Below are 23314 nucleotides of genomic sequence, written 5' to 3'. Positions count from 1 at the left end.
TTGAAAAGCCAAGATTAATAAAAAAGGAAGAAAAGACAAAATTCACCAACCCTCTCCGTCTGTGTTTTTTGCTGCTTATTGTACATTATACGTATACCTATATAAAAATACGAGGGTAACTAGCAGCGCGATAACTATAAACATGTATAGGTTCGCGTGCCGAGTTCACCAACACCGCGGCAACTGTACATATATCGGTGGCTTTCGTATCCGCATCTAGGCGAGGGGATGAGCGGCTCTCGACGCCCTGATAAATAATCACTGTGCCTCGTATCGATTCGTATACACACACAAGTGTGCCTCGACACTTGTAAAGCGTCGTCCATGTACATACCACCTCGTGCTTTTTTTGCTTGTACCGGCACAACTCGCTGCAAGTTTTGAAAAATAAAGAATCTTTTTATCTATAAATTTATGCGATATGCGGGGAGGGAGTCCACATCGAAATTGCGATGAATTTATTCTCGGACGTTTTTCAATGGAGAATCGCTTCTATTATATACTCCGCGGCAACGTAAATAAATAGAGGGGGCGGGCCGCGCGCGAAAGGCGCGCAACCGCGCTGTTTAATCTTTCAACGTCAAATCCTTGAGCCGCAAAAAGGCGGTGGTGATGATGACGATGATTAAAAGGTTAATAAGTTTGCTTGATTTTTCATTGATATTAGAGGAGAGAAAAAAAATTGTTAATTTTCTGACACGTGCCACCAACAAGCTCGACGGAAGTTACGGTGAGGGAGGCGAAAAACACGTAAAGATAATGGCGTTGAAGCGCGCTCGGCAGCTGCACCGTTTGAATACACCCTTGGCCGCGTGAGCGAACCTCGTACGAGACTCTTGAAAAGCAGCAGCCCCGAAAAGCCGAAAGCACACAGGCGGTACGTGGTAGTGTGCCGCGCGACGCGCGTATGTACGTTCACTCCGAGCCCGCGGGGGAACATGTGCGCGCTGTTTCCTATCTCTCAGTGGCCAGCTTTTTCTTCTTAACCGCGTCCGCGAACGCTTCGCCACACCAAATTTTACCTTGAATTATATTTTTTAACAAAAGCAGAACTCCGATGAAAAGAAAATTTCAACAAGTAAAGGAGATATCGAGCGAAATTCGAAAAGATGTCAAAAAGTACTCGACAAATAAAAAAGAAGGAACGTCGTTGAGCTGTGTATGGATAAATTCGATTGAAAAATTTTCATAAAAATTAACAGCTCGGAACTGATTTTCCAGCTATAATGTTATTGGATATTGAGAGGACGCTCAAGAAGGAAATGGAAAAGTGAGGAAGGAGAAGCGCGGGGCGGGGGTTGAGACTTGGAGAGCCAAGATCTTTATATGGCATAGAGCGGTGTGAAAGCATGGTGGACTTATCCATCCGTACCATCTCCCATTCAAGCCCTCGAGCTATACGAGTGCACAATTCGAACCACCTCGCGCGCCGCCGCCGCCGCCGCCGCCGCCGCCGCCGCTCGCCTTCTCGTTTTTATCCTGCTCATCCACTCCGCTCGTTAGACTCTCGTTTCGAGCATCCCATGGAGCAGCTCAAGAACAGTTTCGCTCTATATCAATTCCCTCCAGTCGTGGGGGATGCTGTGCTGCTGCTGCTGCATGGCTCCGTTCTCTTTCCCCTTAGTCATCCTGTTCTAGCCCCCTCTACCAGGGGCCCGGATAGCGAGAAAAAGAAAAGGCAAACATATTCGCGCGGGCGGACGTGCACCCCGGGCAAGATTCGACTATACAAACTCAATTGTATATCATATTGTATACGCTCCTAATTTATCCCTTATAATCCGCCGATTATCTTTTGACTTTTCAACAAATTTAAAGCAACTTGTTCTCTCGCGAGTATTGGATTTACAATTGAATGAATATTTTTAATAATGATATGCTTATTCTCATCTTCAATGTTTCACAAAGTAAGCGAAAACAATATTGTGTCGGATGGATGCGAATATTGCAGATTCGATAAATCTGCGCAATGAATACGTTAATCGGATTCATAATAATATTAATTAATCGGAATAATAATAAGGATTTAGTGGCCAAAATTAGATTGGATCAACAACAGATTGATTTATTTTTCATGCAAGCAACGTGCTCGTCAATCCAATGGCATTTAATTTGAGAAGAGAATTTCTGAAGGCAAAGTTACTGAGAATGCGTCGAATCGCGGGGGTACAGGTGCAGTAGAGTTGCTCAAGAGATACGCGCGATATAGTGAATATATATATTTATTCGTCGGACGCGAGGAGACTTGTGCGGAGGAGATAGAGGTAGGTACACAGAGAATCGACGATAAGATTAAGTTCCTAATATCGCTATGCATGAGTCAGTTAAGGAATTACTCAGTAAAGTGAGTTTCGTGTGTTCGGGGGCGATAAGAAACGTCCCGGCAGGTCCGCGGCGGCACCTGTAACCCCGACAGAGTGGAATCTTCTTCAAGATTTACCTGTTCCGCCGTGTACACTCGCGATGAAAAATTCTCAAAAAAACTCAAGGACGAGCGGTTGACGGTTTAAAGCAGTCGAAGAAACTAATTTTCTTGGAAATATTTTGGAAAAAAAATCTCACTATTTGGTCGAAGTTCGGCGCGCGACCCATAAAGTTTCGGTTCCTCAAAATGGCTTTTTGAGGAGAACTGTACAGTTACTTTTACTTTAAATTTACAAAACGTGGGAGTTTGAGAGAGAAGCCGATGATTGTTGAGCGTTGTTTCGTGTATGTTTAAAACGCGCGATGATGTAAGTCGAGCGGTATGGGCCTATCATACATCTATGTATATGCTTATCAGAAGTTTCGACACCTCTCGGCTATTCATTATTGCGTTAGTCGCGCGCGCGTGCGCGTTTAATCTCGTTGAGGGGTGACCGCGGGGGCCGAGATAATAGGGGAATGCACGAAACAGAGCCGCGATTAGTTGTCCGCGAATACGCGAACGAGGAAGAGAAGAAGAATAAAAACTAATATTGACACAACGGGTGGGAATGCATGAATGAATAGCACTCGCGAGTCGGAGGGAAACGTTTGAGATAAAAGTCTCGAATGAATTTGGCTTTCTCCTCGCTTTTCGTTATGATAAAACAACACAGACGTCGCGCCGAACATTTTGTATGAGCAGAGGAAAAAACGCTCGAGTCGCGTGCCGCGGCGAGATACGTTGACCCAAAAATATATATATCGTGACGGCAGCGAGACGGAGGCTGCGGCGAACACGCCTTTCCTCTTCGTGCAGAATCAAAGACGATTCAATCAAAGAAATAATATACCTAGATGAACGAGCGAGGAAGGAGATCTCTCGTTGACGATAGGGCCTCATCCGATGATGCCTCATGCAATTGTTTCAGCATCGCGTCGCGTCGGTCGCTCGAGCCGTTGGTTTTTGACAACTTTATTAACGATCGAGAAGAATTTTTCCCTATACGCTCGTGCTCCCCTATAAACTTGTGTTGAAGTTTGGAAGCGTGTGGATTTTCGGGCAAATTATTTCGAAGCACATGGTCCCGAAGAAGCTGCCTGTAGTAGTTTCATTTGAGAGCCAACGCGTTCAGTCGACCGTAAGGATATGAGAAGAGGAGGATGGATGCTTCCGCAGAGCCCGAGGGAGGGAAAAATACAAGAGAAAATAAGAATGAGGAGCAGACGAGAAGAAGAGCTCGCAAATCGATATGAGTCCGTGCGATGATGTCGTTATTAAGCCCGTAGGCAGCCATACGAGGACGGAAAACATCGCGTAACTGTTGATGCACACAATATTTCGAGCGCTGGTATATCGAGGGGTATATATTTATTATATAGGGCCGATTCTATTCTTTCTCGACCAGCACATGGTTCCTTCTCGAGATATCTGGCAATGTACAAGGTGTCGCCAAAGTAATAAAATACCGTTCAATAAAAACGTTTGGATTCGTTTGCACACGGTAAAAAATATACATTTTTGTGATAATCCTCGAGTAGTGCGTCGCACGAATTATGATACTTACAATATAAAATAATGGAATTTTGCCAAACGATTTTTCGTCTCGGTGCGGCGAACGCGGCGTTTGATGACAAGATGATCGATGATAAAAATAAAGATCGGAGGAAACGCGCGGGATGAAAATGGCCGATTGTGAGAATTTTTCTAACGCGAATCGTTTGCTGAAAATCATACAAAGTCTTTCCAGTCACTTTTCGCACCCTCTGTATATATAAAAAATATATAGGTTTGCGCGGGTCGCTATCACGCAAACTTGGTGTGCGTGAGGTAGTGAGCGTGTACGAAAAAACACCTCGTAACATGAAATTTGGTCGAGTTGCTCGGGTCATATACTACAGCGCTCTCCTCGTTGAAGCCTTCGCAGATGTTGCGGCGTTCTTCGCCTACCTTCATGGACGATTATGGTTTTTTCTTTCTTCGATTCGCTTGTTTTTTCCGTTAGTCTTGCTAAGCGAAAACGAGAGCGCACGAATACGACGAATCGCGCCGATTATATGCGCTGGCCAAATGAATTTTTTTTAGTCCTACAAAACAATTCGGAGCGGAGCACATGTAACGTTGCTTTTTCTCCGATTACGAGGTCCTTGTTTTTTTTTTTTTTTTTTTTTTATCTCGTTGAATGCTTTGCCAAGACCGATCGCGGAGATCAAGTACGATGATCGTGAAGCGAAGCGTGTCCACAAAAATCATATAAGCCTGAAATTCTATTGTGGATCCGCGAGAGAGAGAAAACGAATCACGACGATGAATTGATTGAGAAAAGTTTGATGGCCGGTAAACGCATGTGGGTGGACATATGTACAAGAGAGTTTTGCGGGGACAAATAATAATAAGGTGGGGTATACGATAAACGCGCATCGTTAGAGACTTGGAGCCGAAATAATAATAATAATAATAATAATAATAATAATAATACAGCGGGGCCATTTTCATCTTTGTTCGAAGAACTGGGTCTAACGTGTAATGACAATTGCCATTGGTAAAAAGGAAAAGATCAGGGTGGGTGGGTCCCATAAGCGGAATATATTTTGGTGGATTAATCGCAGTGAGGGACTGAAATCAGAGGGCGCAAAATGGGACAACGGACGAGGGCGCGGTAATGGTACGTGCGGTGGTCGTCGAGAATTATAGGATGAAACAAGCTCTCGCCGACAAGCAGGGCACATCGGGACATTGTTCGCGGGCAGGGAGGCGGCGGGGCAAACTCGTTTGTAAATTGCAAGTAGTTCGGGGGTCATCGCATGGCACCCCCGCAGTTCATTCTACGTTCCGAAGCAATTGCTGGTCCCGTCCTCAGGGAAGAAGAGAAAAGAGCCCGAGGAAAGAGCAGGCTTTCCAAATACTCGATCGAAATCGCTCGCGACGACATAATTCAAGTGTCTCCCTTTTGCCGACGAGAGGTCTCGTCGATCTCGCCGATCCGGTCTACCGGACCAGAAGTAAAAATTGAGGCATGGGGCTGCCGCAGCAAACAACGAGCAACGTTTCTATTATTCCTGACAGAATTTCGGTACAATCCTCTTATTCCGTATCGTTTACGGATCGAGCCGAAGGAAAGGGGATCGGGTTCTTCATTCTTTTCGTCTCCGGAGGTTCCCCCCCCCCCCCCTCCCATATTTATTGTATATATGTCGCGAAGCCCCCACCCCGGCCTCTCCTTTACCGCCATTATAATATTCCCTCGTTACAAAACACGCACACGGGGGAGGGGGCACGGCGCAACTCGATCATAACCGCACGATTCGTGATTGAGTCTTTATATTGTATGTACGATTCATTCATATATATTTATAGCTTTCTCAGCAGCTATTCAATACATTTCATATATTCAATTTTTTAATTCCTTAGGTAGTTTATTGGTACATCTTGACTCCTTCATAGAACAGCGACTCTTCTGCGCATTTTTTGTTCTCCTACTGTCCGTCGTGTTCACCGTTCTTATGTTTCTTTCCTCTCTCTCACCTGAAATCTAGTTTTTTGCTTATCTCTTAATTTGGCATTGAGTTATGGAGAGCTTTTATATATATATATATATATAAATATTAATATTATATTTGATTCGCTCTTTTATTGACACGCATGAAGCATAGCGTCTCTAACACATATCCCGAATTCGAGTATATTTATAGCTCTCATTGCACGGTTCTGACCTTTTTGTAGTTTTTTCATTTCCGTTTTGCCCATATTAATTAATAGTGTAGAACAATAATTAAAGTGTGGAGCTATTATAATTTTATAAATAATACTTCTAGTATATATCGATACTTTTCGTCTAGGTAGAGTTTTAATTCGATTTTTTTCAATAATTGTATTCTTCGTCGCTTCGCTTTCTTGCTGCTGTTCTTTTGGTCTCGCACAATAAGCACATTTTCCCTCTTGTTATTTTGTTTAATCGCATCCATGACGTAACTTCTAGGTCCACTTCTATTCGTACCTTCATAGAGTTGTTCCCTATATGCTATTTGTTAATTCCGTTAGATTCCTTGTAAATATCCTTCCATCATCTTTTTTATTCTTATCTGTTTACTAATATTTTCGTCTCTAATCTTTTCAACTATTTTTAATATTTTCTCTCAGTCTTTTCGCATCTATTCCCCTCAATTTATCTTCTCTTCCCGCGATGCCTTCTTCCGTTTTCTTTTGTCCTGCTATCAATTTTTTAGACGTCGATTGCTCGCTCTTTTCTTTCATCATTCTGTCTTCTGTATATCATCTCTTTCCCTACTCTCTTTCATACTGCCATTTTCGTTCTAATTCTTCCTTTCTATCATACCGATCGATGCGCATACGCAATAAAATATATTGAATGTTTCAATTCGATACAAGCGAGGAGAAAGTCAAGTTAGTTCTGATGCCGGAATGAGTTAACGGGGCTCGAAATAGTCTCACCGAGAGAGTTGTTGTTGTTGCATGAAAGTGGGTGATTGGATTAAACATCGTTACCCTCTGTGAAAAAGGAACCCGCGCGGAGCCATATAACGACGATATACGAGTATAAAATTATCATCTTCGAGAATTTTTAAGAGCAGCTAAATCTACCCGAAGGATCAATTGCGAGGACGTGGCGGCGGTCGGTTATAATTGATAAGTCAATTTATCAAGTCTGTGCAAAGGAAGAAGCGTCATAATTACAAACGAGGTAAATACGAGTCGTCGGTGCGAGTCAGTGCGGCGTCACTTTCGTCTCTCGTTGCGATAACAATCGCGGTCGAAATGTTTCATCGAGAGGGAGACGAAGGAAAAGTGTGTGTGTGTGTGTGTGTGTGTGTGTGTGCGCACACGTTAATTCGTGTTTTCTCGTCTGAGCTTGCTAATACGTTAATTATGAACTACCGACGCCGGCTTCGAGGCCGAGTGACGTTTGCGCTCATTCCCCTTTCAACACTCGTAAACAATTGGGAGGTGACAATTATACGCGCGGGCGGTGCGTGGTATACGTAATAGGCGCAACAAACGGAGCAGCGATGAATTTTCATTAGGTAAATGAAATCTGTGAGCCCCCGCGAGGCTCTTCTACCGCACATTCGTACGCGTATATATACGAAGCCATATATAGCACACGAGCGTCCTGGCATGCGGTAAAATAATATAAGATAAAACCGGTTGGCCGGACACATCGTGGGGAACGAAAGAAGGGAGCAAAACTTTTCTCACAGTCCCTCACAGCGACGAAAGGAAAAAAGAATAATGAAGGAGAGGAGGAATCGAGAGGGAGGAAAGGATGAGTCGCGGTGCCGTTTCTTTCTCTTTCTCTGGGTCACATGGACCTTCGGAGAGATAAAGAGTGAGAAAGAGAGAGGCGTGAGAGCCGAAAAAATGAAGATAAAAATCCAAGCTAAAGTGACTAAAAGTGGGAACGGGAGAAGAGGGGGGGGGGGGGGGGGGAGAGAGATATGGCTTGTTTGAATCTGTAGGTGGTACACGCACACGCGCACGCGGGCACGGTTTGGTATATCTTGGATGAGGCCCGACGCCGCGCGTTTATTCTCTTTCTTTCGCTAGCTCTTCACGGTGTCCCTCTCTCGGGTGGACCCACCACGGCGCCGCTTGGAGTTTGCGCGCCCGCGCTCCTGATTTAACCGGCTGTATATAGAGGGAGCGTCCAACTGGCCAACGAAAATCAAGCTCGTTCCTACTTATAATATATATATTTGTATCTGCGCGACTCGTCGAACGACCGCAACGACTCTTTACTATTATTTTTATTCCTTCGTCCTGCTTTTCTCTCTTTTTGTCCATCATCGACCAAATGTCAACACATAAAACTATGCAACACACACGCGCGCGCGTGTGTGTGTGTGTGTGCGCGTGTACACGAGAAGCACGGAGCAAGCAAAAGTGCTTGCCGACAACAATGGCGCGAGCTATGCTGTGGCACGCCGAAGATAATTGGACGGCGCGTTAAATTAGAGGGGTGCATGCACCACCGCCGAGAGTCCACCGCCGCTTCTATATATCTGCTTTCTCTCTCTCTCTCTCTCTCTCTCTCTTCTCGTACACACGGAGAGAAAGCAGCCGCATACGGACTTGCTCGCATGCACCTCACCCGACCTCTCCTCCATCTCTATTCTATACCTCCGAAAGAGGCCCCCGCGGGTGTGGTGTTGCTATAGGACTGCTGCTGCTGCTGCTGCTGCTGCTGCTGCTGTTCCGTTAACGGAACGAGGCGAAATAATTTTTGCCTTGTTTTCGAGCAAGCGAGAAGGAAAAAGTCGTTAAAAGCCACAAGTATATTATCTTCTCTTTTGGAGCCCCTTTTGCCGACAAATTTCACGTCACTATTTATCTCTCTCGCTCATTCCTTCTCATTTCTCATCCTCTAGTCTATATCATTGAGCAAATTGTCCGAGGCTAATCCGGAGCCACTGCGACGTAAATCCTAGTTAACGCTGTTAATCCTCTCGTTAGTTATCGACTAAGAATGACAGTTAATCGGTGTGTATTATTTTCGAAGCGATCGGTTATATTATTGAAATATTAAACGAAGCGAGGAGGCCCGAGACCTCATGCGCGAAGCTGTTACGTATAGCATGCACCAGAGCGAATGAGCCGCCCCGCGCGCAGAGACTCGAATGCCTCGGAAACGACACAAGCGAGATCCTCCTCGAGATTTCTCGCGCGAGATCGGCGAGAAATAGTATCGGAAAGAGACGGAAGAAGCGGCGGCGCCTCGATAGCATTGGTTTATCGGGCTCCGAATATCATTTTATATATTCGCGTCCCGCGCGTGTCTCACCCCGAGAGACGCCATTATTTTTCGTCGTATATACGGTTATTGTCCGCATTAAGCGGCTGTGCAACCACCTATATTCGTACATTATACACACCAGTGGAGCAGGTTCGCGTTACCAGAGTTTTAAGGGGAATCGCGATAAGGGTCCCAAAGGTCGAAACAACGAGAGCCTGTGGAGGCGCGCGCGCGCGGGGGAGAGTTATTCGTTTGGCGTGCAAGGAACGAGTCTCCGCGGGAGATCGATACTACCGGCATAAGCGTCGAGTATCCCAGGTACATGCTGGGACCCCGTTTCGCATTATATTTCGTACAAACTCCCAACGAACGCGCACACTCATTTTTCTCATGTGGACAAAGCACATTTTCCCTCCAACTTTCGTTTTCGGACAAGACAAGTTAATATTTTCATGCAAAAAGTAATGAGCCTTGTTGACACGAAAGACACGAAAGACACGAAAAAACCGTTTTTTATCTTCAAGCTCGAAATGCCCTTCCCTGTGGGTGTAGCTGCGCTTCAAGTGTGTGTTTTATCATTTTCCAAGAGAATATATCGTGGTGCGTGTGTGGGTTTTAGGCCGCTCGTTGGCCGCGCGACATTCGCGAGCTCAACATTGTTTCGTGTGTTTCGGCAAATGTATAACTACCGACAAAAATATGGAGGTAAAAAAAAAGCGGAGCTCGAAAGAAATGGCTCGTGATCAGGAAACCGTATGCCTCGACGAATTGCGTTCCTTCGTTCGCCTTGTTTTTTTTTTTTTTTTCCTTCCTTCCCTTTTTCAAGACCTGCCGAAATTATAAGGTCTATATCCCGTGTTCTGTTCTCTCCTCGCGCGGACACGCCACGCACGCGCTCCTGTGCTCTCGCGTTTATACAAAAATTTTCTCAAACACACCGTGTAGCGCGGACCACAGGCTGTTTCGCGTTACGTTTTTTTATTTTTCTTTTTTTACTGACTTATGGCGCGGTCATTGTGCGACGTTGGCGGCTTAAGAGAGAGAGAGAGAGAGAGAGAGAGAGAGAGAGAGAGAGAGAGAGCGCGCGCGCGAATACACCATAAAATTAATTTGCAATATCAAAAAGGGCCAAATTAGTCGATAAAATAAGATGGCGTTTGACGTTGATTAAGACGAAGGAATCGCGCGATTGGGAAAATTTGGGCGGCAGGTATTACGTAATTTAAACGCCAAAGCCGGAAGAAACCGTGACATCGGGTTCACGGTACTTTGGCAAACATCATTTTGACGACGACGATGACGACGACGCAAAGGCGACGCGCGTTGTGCGAAAAAAAGGGCTTGAAGAATAAGAAGAAGTTTGTGCTGCCTACTGCTGCAGCGGCAGTAGGCAGATACGTTGCATCGGCAACGGGGGGGTGAAAGAAGAGAAACAGGTATCGCTGGACATATGCGAAGCAAGGTGCACGTTCTTGTATCAGCAGCAGCAGCAGCAGCAGCAGCAGCAGCAGCAGCAGCAGCAGCGTCATTGGGGCGTTGAGCACACACGTCGCGCGAAATATCGATCTTCGGGTCAACTCGAAATGGATACGGAAGCCCAAAGAACGTCGGAATTTTTTTCGCACTGCTTGCTGTCCCGCCGCACTCGCGCATATCTCGAAAATGTATATACGAGTCTCGCTTTTCAAATTGCGTCTCTTAACACTGTTACGACCTTCTGCAACTTCTTTTTTATAATTTTCGTCATCCGGCGCGGCGTGACATACCGGATTGGCCGGATTCAATGAATATACGAACAATGAGAAGAAAGCGGCCAAAAAAATGGCCATTTTTTTTTGGCTTCATCCATATTTTTCAAGCAGCAGTGCCAAGAGAACACGAAGACTCAAGCTCTTGCTCAAGTTCTTGCGGTGAGTCACGCCGAGAAAGAACCCAAAGAATAAATGAGATAATATTGAGGTGAACGACGACATGAATTACGAATTGACATGCGGCTCGTCAATTAGCCAAAAACATATATCTCTTTAATTTTCCATATAGGAAAGTTAAGGACAGCGGGGCGTCGTTGACGAAGCTGTTTGGGTGGGTCCTATATTCGTTTGGTCACGCGGTTCAAACCTCCAGCGTAGAAAAGAGAAATGGAGTAGAGAATAAGGAGGAGTTTGTCAAATCTATCTTGCAGGCTGCTCTTTTTGACAAGGGTGAGAAAGGCGTTTGGCTATAATTCGTTGATTCGATCGATTCGCTCGATTCGCTCCTTCATCAAATTTACCAAAATATATAGTATTTCATTCGATGAGACTCGGTGAGACCCGATTTTATTTCCAAGTGTAGATTTTGCTAATCTCATCAGAAACGCAGATATATGAAAAAAGTCGCACACACGCGGAAGGTAAAAATAAAAGGGGGAAGAAGGCCCCCGAAGGGGCAAGTCCGCTGGCGGTGTAATATTACAGGCCTCGCGGAGCAAGCATATGCAACAGCAGCAGGACTTTGAGCGGCGGACAACTCCTGGGTGGTGTCCGCTGCTGCTGCTGCTGCTACTCTCGCTCTCTATCCCACCGATCGTTTACCTCTCGCAGCGATGGAGCCTCGTTCATAAAATCATATATGTATGGGGTGACCCCGGAAGGTTTCCTTGACGCGAGCAACCCCGAAGCTCGTTTATCAGGCCACCCTGTACAACACTCTTAAAAACCCCAACGTCGATCAGGACGACGAGGACAAATTTATTCAAATACTCCGTGTATGAATAATAATAATGGATAAGCATTTTGATTTGAAGAATTCGTTCGGCGCACCCAAAAGAGTTCCATGAATTTTCAAAAACTTCTGGATGGCGGACAACTTGCGCTCCTGCTGTTTCCATTTTTCTATTCGATAAATCCTATATAAACTAGCTTAATCAGCTATACAGCCAGTTTATTGGTAACGATGAAAATATTTTATAATTGAATTTGGAAATGTTTCGTGTGATTAATTTGATATTCATATACTATAATAGATATTATTTTTATTAGTTGGTTGGAGATGAACATAGTCTTTTTATTAGGGCAATGAATGAGTTGAGCCAAGAGAATAACGAATATATATATAAGTATAGAATGTGAAAATATGCCGACTGCGGTCGCGCGTTATTGTTTGGGTTTTGTCTGGTTAGCGATGAATAAGAGGAATAAAAAGAAGGAAGGAAGGCAAATGAAAAAAAAAAAGCTAGGCTAGGCGATACGAGGGGAGAAAGAGAAAGGCCGAAATTCAGGGCTGATTTGACGTTTATCCTGGTAGGATCATCATGTCGAACAACACGAAAGGCCGCTCGCTGCTGTCTCTTTCGCGCGGGAGGGAGAAAAAGTTGACCAAATGCAGAGTAGATTTACTAAATTTCAGGACGTTCCGTATATATAGAAGACAGCTTGGAAAAAGCAGCTCTCCACTTATCCGATAATCCAATCTTAAACCTCGAGATGCGAGAAAGAAGAAAGGACGGGAGGTGGGAGAGAGGAAGGACAATTCTGCTGGAAAGAAACCCTTTTATACTACCTCTCGCGCGGTTGGCGCGGTCGGGGCTTGCGAAGAATATGTTTCTCTCCGTTACTTTTTCCGTGTCCGTTTTGTACGAGAGAAAAATAGAGAAATATAGGGTTAACATACACGGAGGGAGAGCCAACAGAGAAAATAATCGGATGAACCAGCGCAGATTCAAGTATACAAGTAATCCGGTGGGGGAGGGCGAAAAATATTTTAAAAAAACACGCGTATATACATTCCGTACCAGTACCGGAAGAGAATTCAATGTGACACCCCTTTTTTTCCGAGTAATACATAGACCGATCGAGGTACGAGTGTCGTTGCGTGTGGGCTGGCTGCTTTCTCGTTTATCTTCATCCTTGCGGAACGAGAGTGAGAGCGAGAGTAGTGAGAGGCTGCTGGTATAGAAGAAGGTGTGTACGCGCGCGCGTATCATAGATGCATGCGCGTCAAGTGCAGCCACAATCCTGAGGGTGTCGTAATATTGCATGAAAGAGCCAACCAAAGGACTAATAAGGATTAGAACGCGGTAAAGGATTCGAGTGTAAATTAATTAATAGCGGCACGCGACATGAAAATTTTTCTGTCCGTCCAGTCGGATCGGGCATATAAGAAAGTTTGTCGTCTCTGTCCCACAGCTCTCATCGTCCTCGCATTATTTTCAATCCTCTCGCCCGCAACTTAATTATATATCCGGTGCTGTTCGCAATATGTTATGTATATACGCGAATAGCAAAATTCCATTAAATATAACGCGTTGACCATTATTTAATTGTATGTAGATAAATTAATGGAGAACGAAAAGGGGGAACGAGAGAAGCGCTGGGCCGCATCCCCAAATTATTTTCTTTTCTTACAGCTGTAACGATACCATATCGATTGACCGTATTTTAGTTTGTTTTTTATATAACTCCGCTCTACCGAACCGGAATAAAACGGGAATAAATGAAATTGCGAAGAATCAAACGAAAAAGCGAACGCACACAAAAATTTAATCGATGAGATTCGTATATAGCCACAGGAAGTAGGAATGACAGGACGGAGTGAGTTACGTCATTTCCTTCCTTACGTATGCCTCCCAGACAGTATTCTCACCGTTCACCGATCAAAATAACTTATTTTATTCTAATTGATTTATATGATTTTAACGATTTTTACAATCAATCGAAAGGAAAGCAAATTAAATGTCGTTCAAACAAAAAACACGCGATAATTATTTCGCACGAGGCATCTTTTTTTTTTTTTTCTCAAAACGAAGCTAAAGACCAAAAAAGAAAAATAAACAATAATAAGCACATGGGATTACATACGGGTACGTGTGTAAAAATCACGAAATTAAGGTTGTAAAAACGAAGCGAGCGAACGCCCGAGCAGGCTGGCGGGGGGGGGATCGTCGATGAAAGAAGAACGGGAAAGAGTATAGACGAGCAGGAGGGACGTCTGGGCTCGTGCGAAGAGGGCCTCCTCTCTCTCGTAGGAAATGCTCAAAATCTTTCGTCTCTCGTCTCCCGTTTAGTGTTTTGTGAGATGTTAAAAAGTCTCTCGGGGCACTTGTTCCCTCTCTCTTGGCATCCTCACCCCTCGTCTTTATCTCTCGCTCGCCCTGCGCGCGAGACACCGTCGCCCGAGTTTAAAGATAGAATTTTATTTAAATCCCGAAATAAGGGCAACGACATTCGTATTTGGAAAGTTCCAAAAGCATCCGCGAGACCAGTGAGAATTTGTCCTAATTGGTTTTTTATCCGTGCGCGCGCGCGCGCCCATACAATCTACTCGTTTTCCTCCTGCTCCCTATATATGCTTGCCTATATATTTCTTCTCCGATTCCCAGCAAGCTTCAGCGCTTTCGGTTAATGCTGCATCGATTAATGATTCCAGTTTCCAGCACACGCGTCGCGGATACGGGAAAAAAATAATCCAATGCTTCGGTATATCGAACGATAAAATAAGAAATAAGAAAATGTTCAATGGGAGATTATACCTATAAATGCGCAGGTAAAAGATCCGAATGAAATTTTCGATCGGTTCGAAATATGGCTTTTTTATTCGCGAGCCGCGCCCTACCCCCCAACCGGGAACCACCTCGTATAGCGTATCGATTAATGCTCTTCCCTTCCTTTTTCCTTTTTTCCGTCTCGGAGCTCTCGCGTTTTTCTTTGGATCCGCTGGCTGTTTAGTCTCTTGAGACCGAACGTCGCGCTCGCTCCGATGTTACATATACTTTTATACGCGCCCATATTTCTCTCTTTCTCTAGATTCGTTCGTTTTGTCTCATTCCCACTGCTACTTTCTCCGTCTTTCGTGCACCTTCGCGTTTCATTTTGTTTTTCTCCCCCTCCTTCCATTTCTTTCTCGCTTTCTCGCTTTCTCACAACATTCTTCGCGACTCTCGTGTATATATTTCCGTTTTCTCTCGTTCTCGTTCTCCGTCTGTCCGCGTCTGTCTCGCATTTCCTGCGGACTTGTCGCTCGTGTCTCGCGGATATTTTCGCGTCTAGACGCTGCGCTCTCCTCGTGTGTCGGAGAACGCCGTGACGTATCGAGGAACGCACGCGCGCGTCTCCACTCTCATTCTGTTATTCACACACGCGGCGGCTTCTCTATCGCGCTCGCACTTTGTCTGGCTCTCGTTGATGAAGACGAAAATTGAGGAAGAGAAACGGGCGCGGAGGACGCGTGAGAAACTCTCATTCACTTCGATGAGACACGGGCGATGTTATATGGCACACACACACACACACACACACGCATGCACCACACGGCCCAAATCGCCTCTTTCTTCTTAGAGCGTATAGAGCGTAGGATGCCGTGCAACGCATACGCGCCGCATCTATTGAGAAATTGTTGAACCTTTTGCGATTGTCAAAGGGACGGGGGCGGGGCGTCATCGCGGTAAACGAAGAAAAGAACGAAAATCGTGCGTGTTGCGGAAACACGCGTATCAACGCTTTACTCGGTGGATGGATCTCTTGTGTCGGAACGAGGCTCCGATATAGATTCCCGCGCGGGGTGCGTGCGGAGTGCCGCCGCCAGAGCAGGATAATGGAACGGGACGAGACTTATAAGCGGTATACACCCGCGCGGGGCATAAATCGATATATAAATCATATCGAATATTATGTGTACGATATTATACCGATGCGAAAGAGTAAGCGTGCACGACCCGCCATCGATTCGCCCGCCGAAGAATCTCTCTCTCTCTCTCTCTCTCTCTCGCTCGCTCGCTAGCTCTCTTTTATTCATCACTATATATAGTGACTAGAGGAATCGGTTCAACGTTTCCAGTGGAATTTCTTTCCGCGGTCGACTCTCTCGTTGCAGTGTGTTGCACGTTGCAACTAAACTGCAACGACGTTCCGGAATGTAGGGAAGCGAGTATGCCCGATGACTTGGGGCGCCGGTGGCGGCGAAAAAGCGAAAAGTCGCCTCTCTTCTCCTTCTCTCTCCCTCATTCCGACCATTGTCGTCGTCGTCGTCGTCGTCGTCGTCGTCGTCGTCGTCGTCGTCGTCGTCGTCGTCGTTGTCGCCGTCGTCGGCGACGTGAACCAAATGACCCCTATACGATTTATTCCAAATCTCCACAGACTTTAGAGCTACCCGAAGCGTCGATCCAAGATCCACGGGATAAAGAGCATCCGCGTTGGAAACACATGCGAGCATGTATACATTTTTGGAGCGTAAATATCTTTTTTCGTACAGAGAGTCGAAATAAGAAGAACCGGAAGATTGAGGATCAAATTTCATATACGAAATATGCTCATGCTGGACAAAAGGGTAGACGAACCTCCGCGCTGACTCTCCGTTGCGAAGAGAAAGAGAGCAGGACGAAAGGGAGAGAGTTTGCGACTATGAAAAATTCGGAGCGTTTGACTTTTCCTCTCGTTCGTGTTCGTTATCTCTCTGCTGTTGGACGCAACGAGAAGAAAAGCTTCCCTCGAAGACTCGTTTGGTGCGCGCGCGGGGGCAGGAATCTTGTCCGTGAATATTTAAAGCGGCCTTTTCGTGCTGGACGAGCAACCCGGAAAGAAAAGCCTCTACCTTTGAAAAATTCCACGTCCGAAGAATCCCCCGTCGCTCGGCCCACTTCTTTACCCCAACAACGCACGTTTCCCATTTTTATTCTTCTCACCGTAGCCAGCATTCTTTTTGCTTTATCCATCCCCTCCTGCGTCGTTCCAACCTTTCGTGGAACGTCTGACATTGCGGCGGTATACTTTCATTTCGAGTAAGAAAACTAAATTCGCGGGGCTTACCCGGGATCCCCCCCCCCCCCCCCCGCGATCAATGACGTTTCGCGTCTCGCGGCGAGTACAGGTTTCGAAAACGAATTTGTCCTCATATTTATGCGGATATTCGCGATTCAACGATCATGCAGGTTGATAGTCCAAGTATGCGAGCGAGCGGTGATTTAGACGCTGGTGGATTAAAAAATAAAAAGAGAAGAGGCGGCGGGCAGCTCGCCGCGGCGAAATCGGACAAGTGCACCGAGCTATGCGCTGCAGCGATCCGGCGAGCGTTCCAGCTCCGGTATACGTATGTCGCGTCAGGGTCGCAAACATCCAGAAGAAAAATGGAAAAGTAATTAAAAATGGCGGTGCACAGAGAGAACCCGCGGGCGCACGCATGAGGGAAATTACAAGTTTTGCCACAACAAAAGTAAATGCTGCATGTGAGAGGCGGGGAGGAAAAAAAAACGTTGGTATTTGGCTCGGCGTCCGGCGATAGAAAAATCTTTGCGGACGCGAGCGAGGCTGCATGCTAGCCCCGAAGCGAGCGGCGAACGGTATCGGTAGAATTGCCTACCGCCCGCGATATAACGGTAAAACGAAGGTTCCCGCGCGCGAATTGTGCGCGAGCACGACACGAAACATACGCGTGCATTTATCAACGATACGAACACGAAGAGATATTGTAATTCCGACTTTAAATCTGCTCAGGTCGGCGCCATTCGATGCCCTCCATCCAAATGAATAAAATATGCGCGCGCGACGATGCGCCGTATATATATGATAATTATACACGTATTCCGGGTCAATCGCGCCAAGCTATTATGCTTTGCCGCCGACCGGATATCCTCGTGTCCTCGTGCAATCATACACGCTCGTTATGCCTCTCGCGGTAATTCGATTTTTTAAATTGGCCGACTAAAATTAATACGCGCTCGCCCAATATCTTCTAAATCGGCTCACATTTCTTTTATCGATAACAAAATCGCAAATCCCTTCGTGTACGAGCCAGAAAAAACTCGTGAAATTTGTTATCCACTTGCTGCCGCCCCCCCTTGGCCCCGGTCTCGCGTAACTAATATAAAAAGGACGGAGCATGGAAAGCAGGAGAGGCGGCGGCGGCGGCGGCGGCGGCGGGTGAAGAGAAAAGAGCGCACGCTACGATAGATCCGAATACTCCTCCGCGAAATTCTCATTGACAATCGTCATCCTGGCGAGATTGAGCGTGGGATTCCCACCGTGTACGTGTCTCACCTACGCTTCCCCGTGTACATACGCAACGTTCGATATACGAGAATAAAAAACAATAATAACAAGTTTGAGCGAAAAGATAAAAAAAACGAAGGGGTTCGGTACTGCTTTCGACACACGCTGTGTCTCTCGTTTGGAAGAACGCTGACATCATCATCATCATCCTTCCAAACCTCTCTTTTAATCGCGTCACCTCAGAGTTTGCTTTTTTTTTTTTTCAAATTCGCAACGCTTTGCTTACATCGACACAAGGAAACGCGCAAACTTGACAATTTTTCGCGCGTTCCCGCGCGGTTTTATCAGAATGAAGATTATTTTAACGATATGATTGAGCGTATTTATATAGTTGTAAAATGATGTGCGGGGGGCAGTGCGGAAATGTCAAGTTGCGAGAGCCCTTTCGCGCATTCTTGCTTTGATCGGCGTCGGGATGCGGGGACGTCGCGAGCCGCACGAAAAGACGTCCGGAGAGAGAAAGATTGTGTCTGAAAGCAGAGAGGCCACGGTCTCGGCGAAAGACGCGTAAATAGAACAAAAAGTCAGGGAGGTATATACGAAACGAGAATAATACAACAACGAGAATAATAGAAAAAAGAAGGTTAAGAAACTCGGAGCCGTCGAATGGTGTCGAGGGTAGGGAAAAACATGCGCGAAAATCTACAATGACTCTATATCGTTTCATTACTTTTTTTTCTCTCTCCTTTCAACGTTGTTAACGAACCCCTTCAAATTTCGTGGTCGAATCTCAAAACAATGAATTCGAATTTTAAAATGCGAAAATGCAAATAAAGGGCCATCGAAGAAAAATAATATCCGAGTCCGGTATAGATCTATTTTATTAATCAGGATGATCGCAGCGAGGAGGTGAGTGGTGAAAAAAAAATGTGCGAGCGGTAGCCGAGAATTGAGCGTCGCTGTTCAGGGGCCGAGGTTTGGATCACGTGATCATTACCTCGGGGGCAGGCAGGCAACGCACCAGCAGCAGGCGGCAGCGGTGGCGAGTGACCACACCACGCGAGACTGGCGAAACGTCAAGTAGCGTGCACGATCATCGTGCGCAAAAAATGTGTAAAAATTTTTTAAGTGCGGAGAAAGAAAACTGTAAGATTCATATAACCGCGGACGCGATGCACAAAGCTCATGTACAAAAAAAAAACTGTTTCGCTAATAGAGAAAAGAAAAATTGAACGAGATTTAGTATGATACGTTTTTTTGGACTACATAACCTTTGTAAAATTTAAGAGCATATCTACGCGATATAAAAAAACGCAAAGAAAAAAGTGTCAAGTATTCGATAGACGAAGAGTTTATTTCCTCAGAGACATGAATTTTCATAAACTGATTCGAGAAATAATTGAACGGCGCTTTGAGATGTGTGAAGGGAAATGATGAATCGACGGGGGGAAAATAAAATTGATGAAACGGGGAGAAAAACGTGTTTTCTAACCTGAAAGTCTGGCGAGGAATCGAAGCATGCCAGCGGCAGAGGAGAGGCAACGCGAGGCGCTTCCAGCAACGAGAATTCCACCGGCGATCGGCATTTCCCCTACTTTTTTCCTTTTCGACGGCCCCCCCCCCCCTCCCCTTAACCGCGCACCGTTACCTCCTTTTGCCCGTCGTCGTCGTCGTCGTCGTCGTCGACTCCGTCGACATCCGACGTCCTCGTCGCGTTGTCCACCTTTTCCTCCGCGCACTTAAACACAAGCACGTTAAACACAAACACACCGAAGAGCAGCAGCAGCAGCAGCAGCAGCAGCAGCAGCAGCAAGACATATAGAGACGCGTGCGCGCGTCTTTTATCCCTCTCTTGCTCTTGCACTTTGCGCGAGTAAAAAAAAGGGAGGCTCGCACAACGCACACGTACACACCGGCGGTGCTGCTTTTCCTCTTCTCTCTTTCCCGTCTAGTGTCGTGCCGTTCTTTGGTGGCGCTCGAAACCGTCCCTCCCCGCCCACACTGCACCGCGACACCTCTCACTCCCCTCCTCACGCCGCTCTGACCCCCTTCACCGATGGAAAAACCTTTTTTTTTCTACTCTTTTTGTCACTGTTCCACGCACCGCACGCACACACGGCTTATTTTTTTCAAATTCTCTTTCTACCGCCTACTCTTTCCCGATACGAATTATTTATATTTTTATTCAATCCGACCTTCCTCTCGAATCGAGCACTATGTCGCGTGTGATAAAAAAAATGTGATTCGGTGAAAAGAAAATCCCGATAGATGAAATTTGTGTGTGTAAATCCCCGCGTATGTAATTGGAAAGACATAAAGAAAAACTAAGGTAGCCCGAGAGGCCGCCGCGCGTGCACTTGTCTTCTCCGCGCAAATCCACGAGTACAACACATTTCTTAACTTCTTTTTATTACTATTTTCTTTTCGTGTTCACGTGCATACCCGGAATCGAGCACAAAACACGACGAGTCTTTCAATGAACCTTTTGGAATGTTGATGTTACACACGAAGCTGAACAAAAACATATACGCACTACTCGGAAGACGGGAAAACGGGGAGCATACAGAAGCACCACATATATATATACACACGTATACACACTTGACAATTATTCAATGAAAATCCCAATCCTCTCGTCTTCGTAGTTCCGCGATATTGCCATTCTCATTATTATACCATCATTATTATCGTTGCTGTTGTTGTTGTTATTATTATTATTATTATTATTATTATTATTATTATTATTATTGCTGCTACTGTTATCGTTGTGTTTTTGATGTCGGCGGTACGGTTACGTTGATCATTCGAGGGTATATTTACAGAGGCGGAAAATTCAAATTTAACTCGTTTCACCGGCGAATAGGAAAGTGTATAAACTTACAAACGATCATTGTAAAATTGTACAGTTTACATACATTTGTATATGTATAAATAGAAAGATAGATATTTTCGTAATACGCGGAGGCATCGATAAGCGCTCCGTGTCGCGCAGGAATCACGAGCGCACTGCTCGGCTCTCGGCTCTCTCTCTACCGTAGGTAGAGAGTAAGCGTAGTGGCTAGCAGCAACGGCGGCCACGGCGGCTCGAGTCGTTAACTCAGCCGCGGGTCCCTCATCATGGAGGGGGAAAGAGAGAGAGAGAGAGAACGAGTTCACAAGGAAAGAGGACTCAGGGCGTGCGACCGAGAAAACAAACGCCCGCACGTTCCCGAAGCGATCACGTCGCGTGGCTCTTCTACGTTGTTTCTTCTTCTTATTCTTCCTTCCCCGCTTTCTTTCTCTCTCTCTCTCTCTTTCTCATTCCATCTTTCCCTTCCTCTCCGTCCTCTCGTCCGTTGACTACCCTCTTACTCAGCTTCTTCCGTCTATCTTATAGACGCGCGTTTTCTCTTTTTCTTCTTTTCATTTTTTTTTTCAAGTTTCTTTCTCCCTCTAGTCTCTCATACTTCCTTCATTCGCTCCAACTTCCTTGCGCTCCCGCAGTCAGTCCGTGACCCCCAGAGTTTTCATCGTCCCACGGGTTATTCGTGTCCCTTTAACCTCAGCTTCACTTCTTCATTCATTTTTCCATCCTGCGAGTCAGACATTCTTTTGTCACTTTGAAATAATAATTCCGCCTATCCCTCTTCTTGCTAGACCGGTCTCTGCTTTTGCTCGTTTTATCGCGCTCAGCTCCCAATCCCTTCAACGACGAAATAACAACTCTGATAAGCCGTTGCAAAATTTTCGACAGGACCGTCATGCGCTTTTTCAGCAAAAATTCTCGTATGGTCCGGAGCCTCTGCAGGCGTCGAGAGCCGAGGGGGGAGTCCATGAAAAAGAGAGGGAGAAGACCGTTGTCTCTCTCTCTCTCTCTCTCTCTCTCTTCTTCGCTCACTCGCAGGTCATAAACTACAAACGAAAGATGAGAAAACGTAGATACGCTTCTCGATGGTTACCTTGTTGCCGCGAACGAACAGCGCCGCCACATTGCGAAATCATGATACTCGCTCTCTTTTTTTTCCTCCCACCGCCTAGCCCCCCTTTCTGACTGCCCAAAGAAGTCAACATATCCTTAACACAGCTTATTATTAAACCCTCTCGCAGTGAAATTGAGATACGCTAACGCGCTTGCATGTACTTTTTTCAAATGTTTGAAAATTTAGTGAAAACCGCGCATTTCAAATTCACCGCGGGCACCGCGCGCGCGCACAAGCATTGTATAAATAAATGAAACGAGTATGAAATGGTTGATGGAGGGAGAAAAGCATAGGCAGGTTGAAATACGGGAACAGAGAGACTGTACCGAGCGAAATTATTGACACAAGAGAACGCGTGCATTTTAGCACAGTTTTTCGATCATATCCAACTTTGTCGGATAACACAGGAAAACCATCCGAAAACTCTTATGATATACAACGAAAGATCAGTTTATTTGATCCCCCGTTGAGCAACGCCGCAAATACTTTATTTTTTAATTGTTCTCTATCAAAAATGTACATAATTATAAATCGGCCTATAATTCAATATGAACGACAAAATAATGTCGAATATAAACAATCTGAAAGTGGCAATTAACATAATTATGACGAATAATTGACATTCGTTCGCTCGCTCTCATGATCTTGTTAATTTTGCCAACTTATACACGCGATGTGCCCGTTTCGTTGTTTTTTCTTTCTCTATATTACCATCGGTTGGTCGGTACGGGCTTACTTTTTTATTCGCCCCCCCCCCCCCAATCCCGGTATGGTGCGGTTATCGATACGGCCTTGCGCAGGGGCGCCCCTCTACAGCTTTTCGGAAATCATACTCTCTCAGCGACTCGTATCTCGTTGCCGTTTAGTCTTGCGCGTTTACGTATAGTCATGGCAATCATATAAACTTTCGCTCTCTCTTTTTCTTTTCTACTGCGCGCTCGCGTTCGTTCGGATGAATGATTCGAGCTCTGTCGGCGGTCACAGTGAGAATCAACGAGAATCAGAATATAGCGGAACTCGATATACAGATATACGTAGACTCGAGGAAGAGAAGGATGTTGAGAGGTGAGGGAGCGGAGCCTCGTATAGTACATACTCTCTCCGTTGAGAATAGCAGAGTATACAGGAGGAAAAAAAAAATGTTCAGACTGTCCAGTAGCGGCATAATGTTGACGGTAACTGTCACGAGACCTCATGGAAATTATCGAGACCGTGTGTACCGGACTTGTTTTCCAGTTAC

General features: G+C 45.6%; 1 protein-coding gene across 3 annotated transcripts in view; it reads right to left on the bottom strand.

The window, feature by feature from the left end:
* LOC122411472 (flocculation protein FLO11-like) overlaps window positions 1-21149 on the bottom strand; it is a 40479-nt gene extending 19330 nt beyond the window's left edge. For all 3 annotated transcript variants that reach the window (XR_006261155.1, XM_043420279.1, XM_043420280.1), the window contains exon 1: window positions 19608-21149. Coding sequence is in view for 2 of the 3 variants with exons in the window: in XM_043420279.1 (XP_043276214.1) it covers window positions 19608-19701 (94 nt within the window). In the remaining variant the exon portion in view is untranslated. The remainder of the gene's footprint in view (window positions 1-19607) is intronic.
* Between the last annotated feature and the right edge of the window lie 2165 nt (window positions 21150-23314).

This window comes from Venturia canescens, chromosome 5 (genome assembly GCF_019457755.1).
Source record: "Venturia canescens isolate UGA chromosome 5, ASM1945775v1, whole genome shotgun sequence".
NCBI classification, from domain to species: Eukaryota; Metazoa; Arthropoda; class Insecta; order Hymenoptera; family Ichneumonidae; genus Venturia; species Venturia canescens.
The sequence above is the reverse complement of the archived record's forward strand: the minus strand, read 5'-3'. Positions and strand labels throughout refer to the sequence as shown.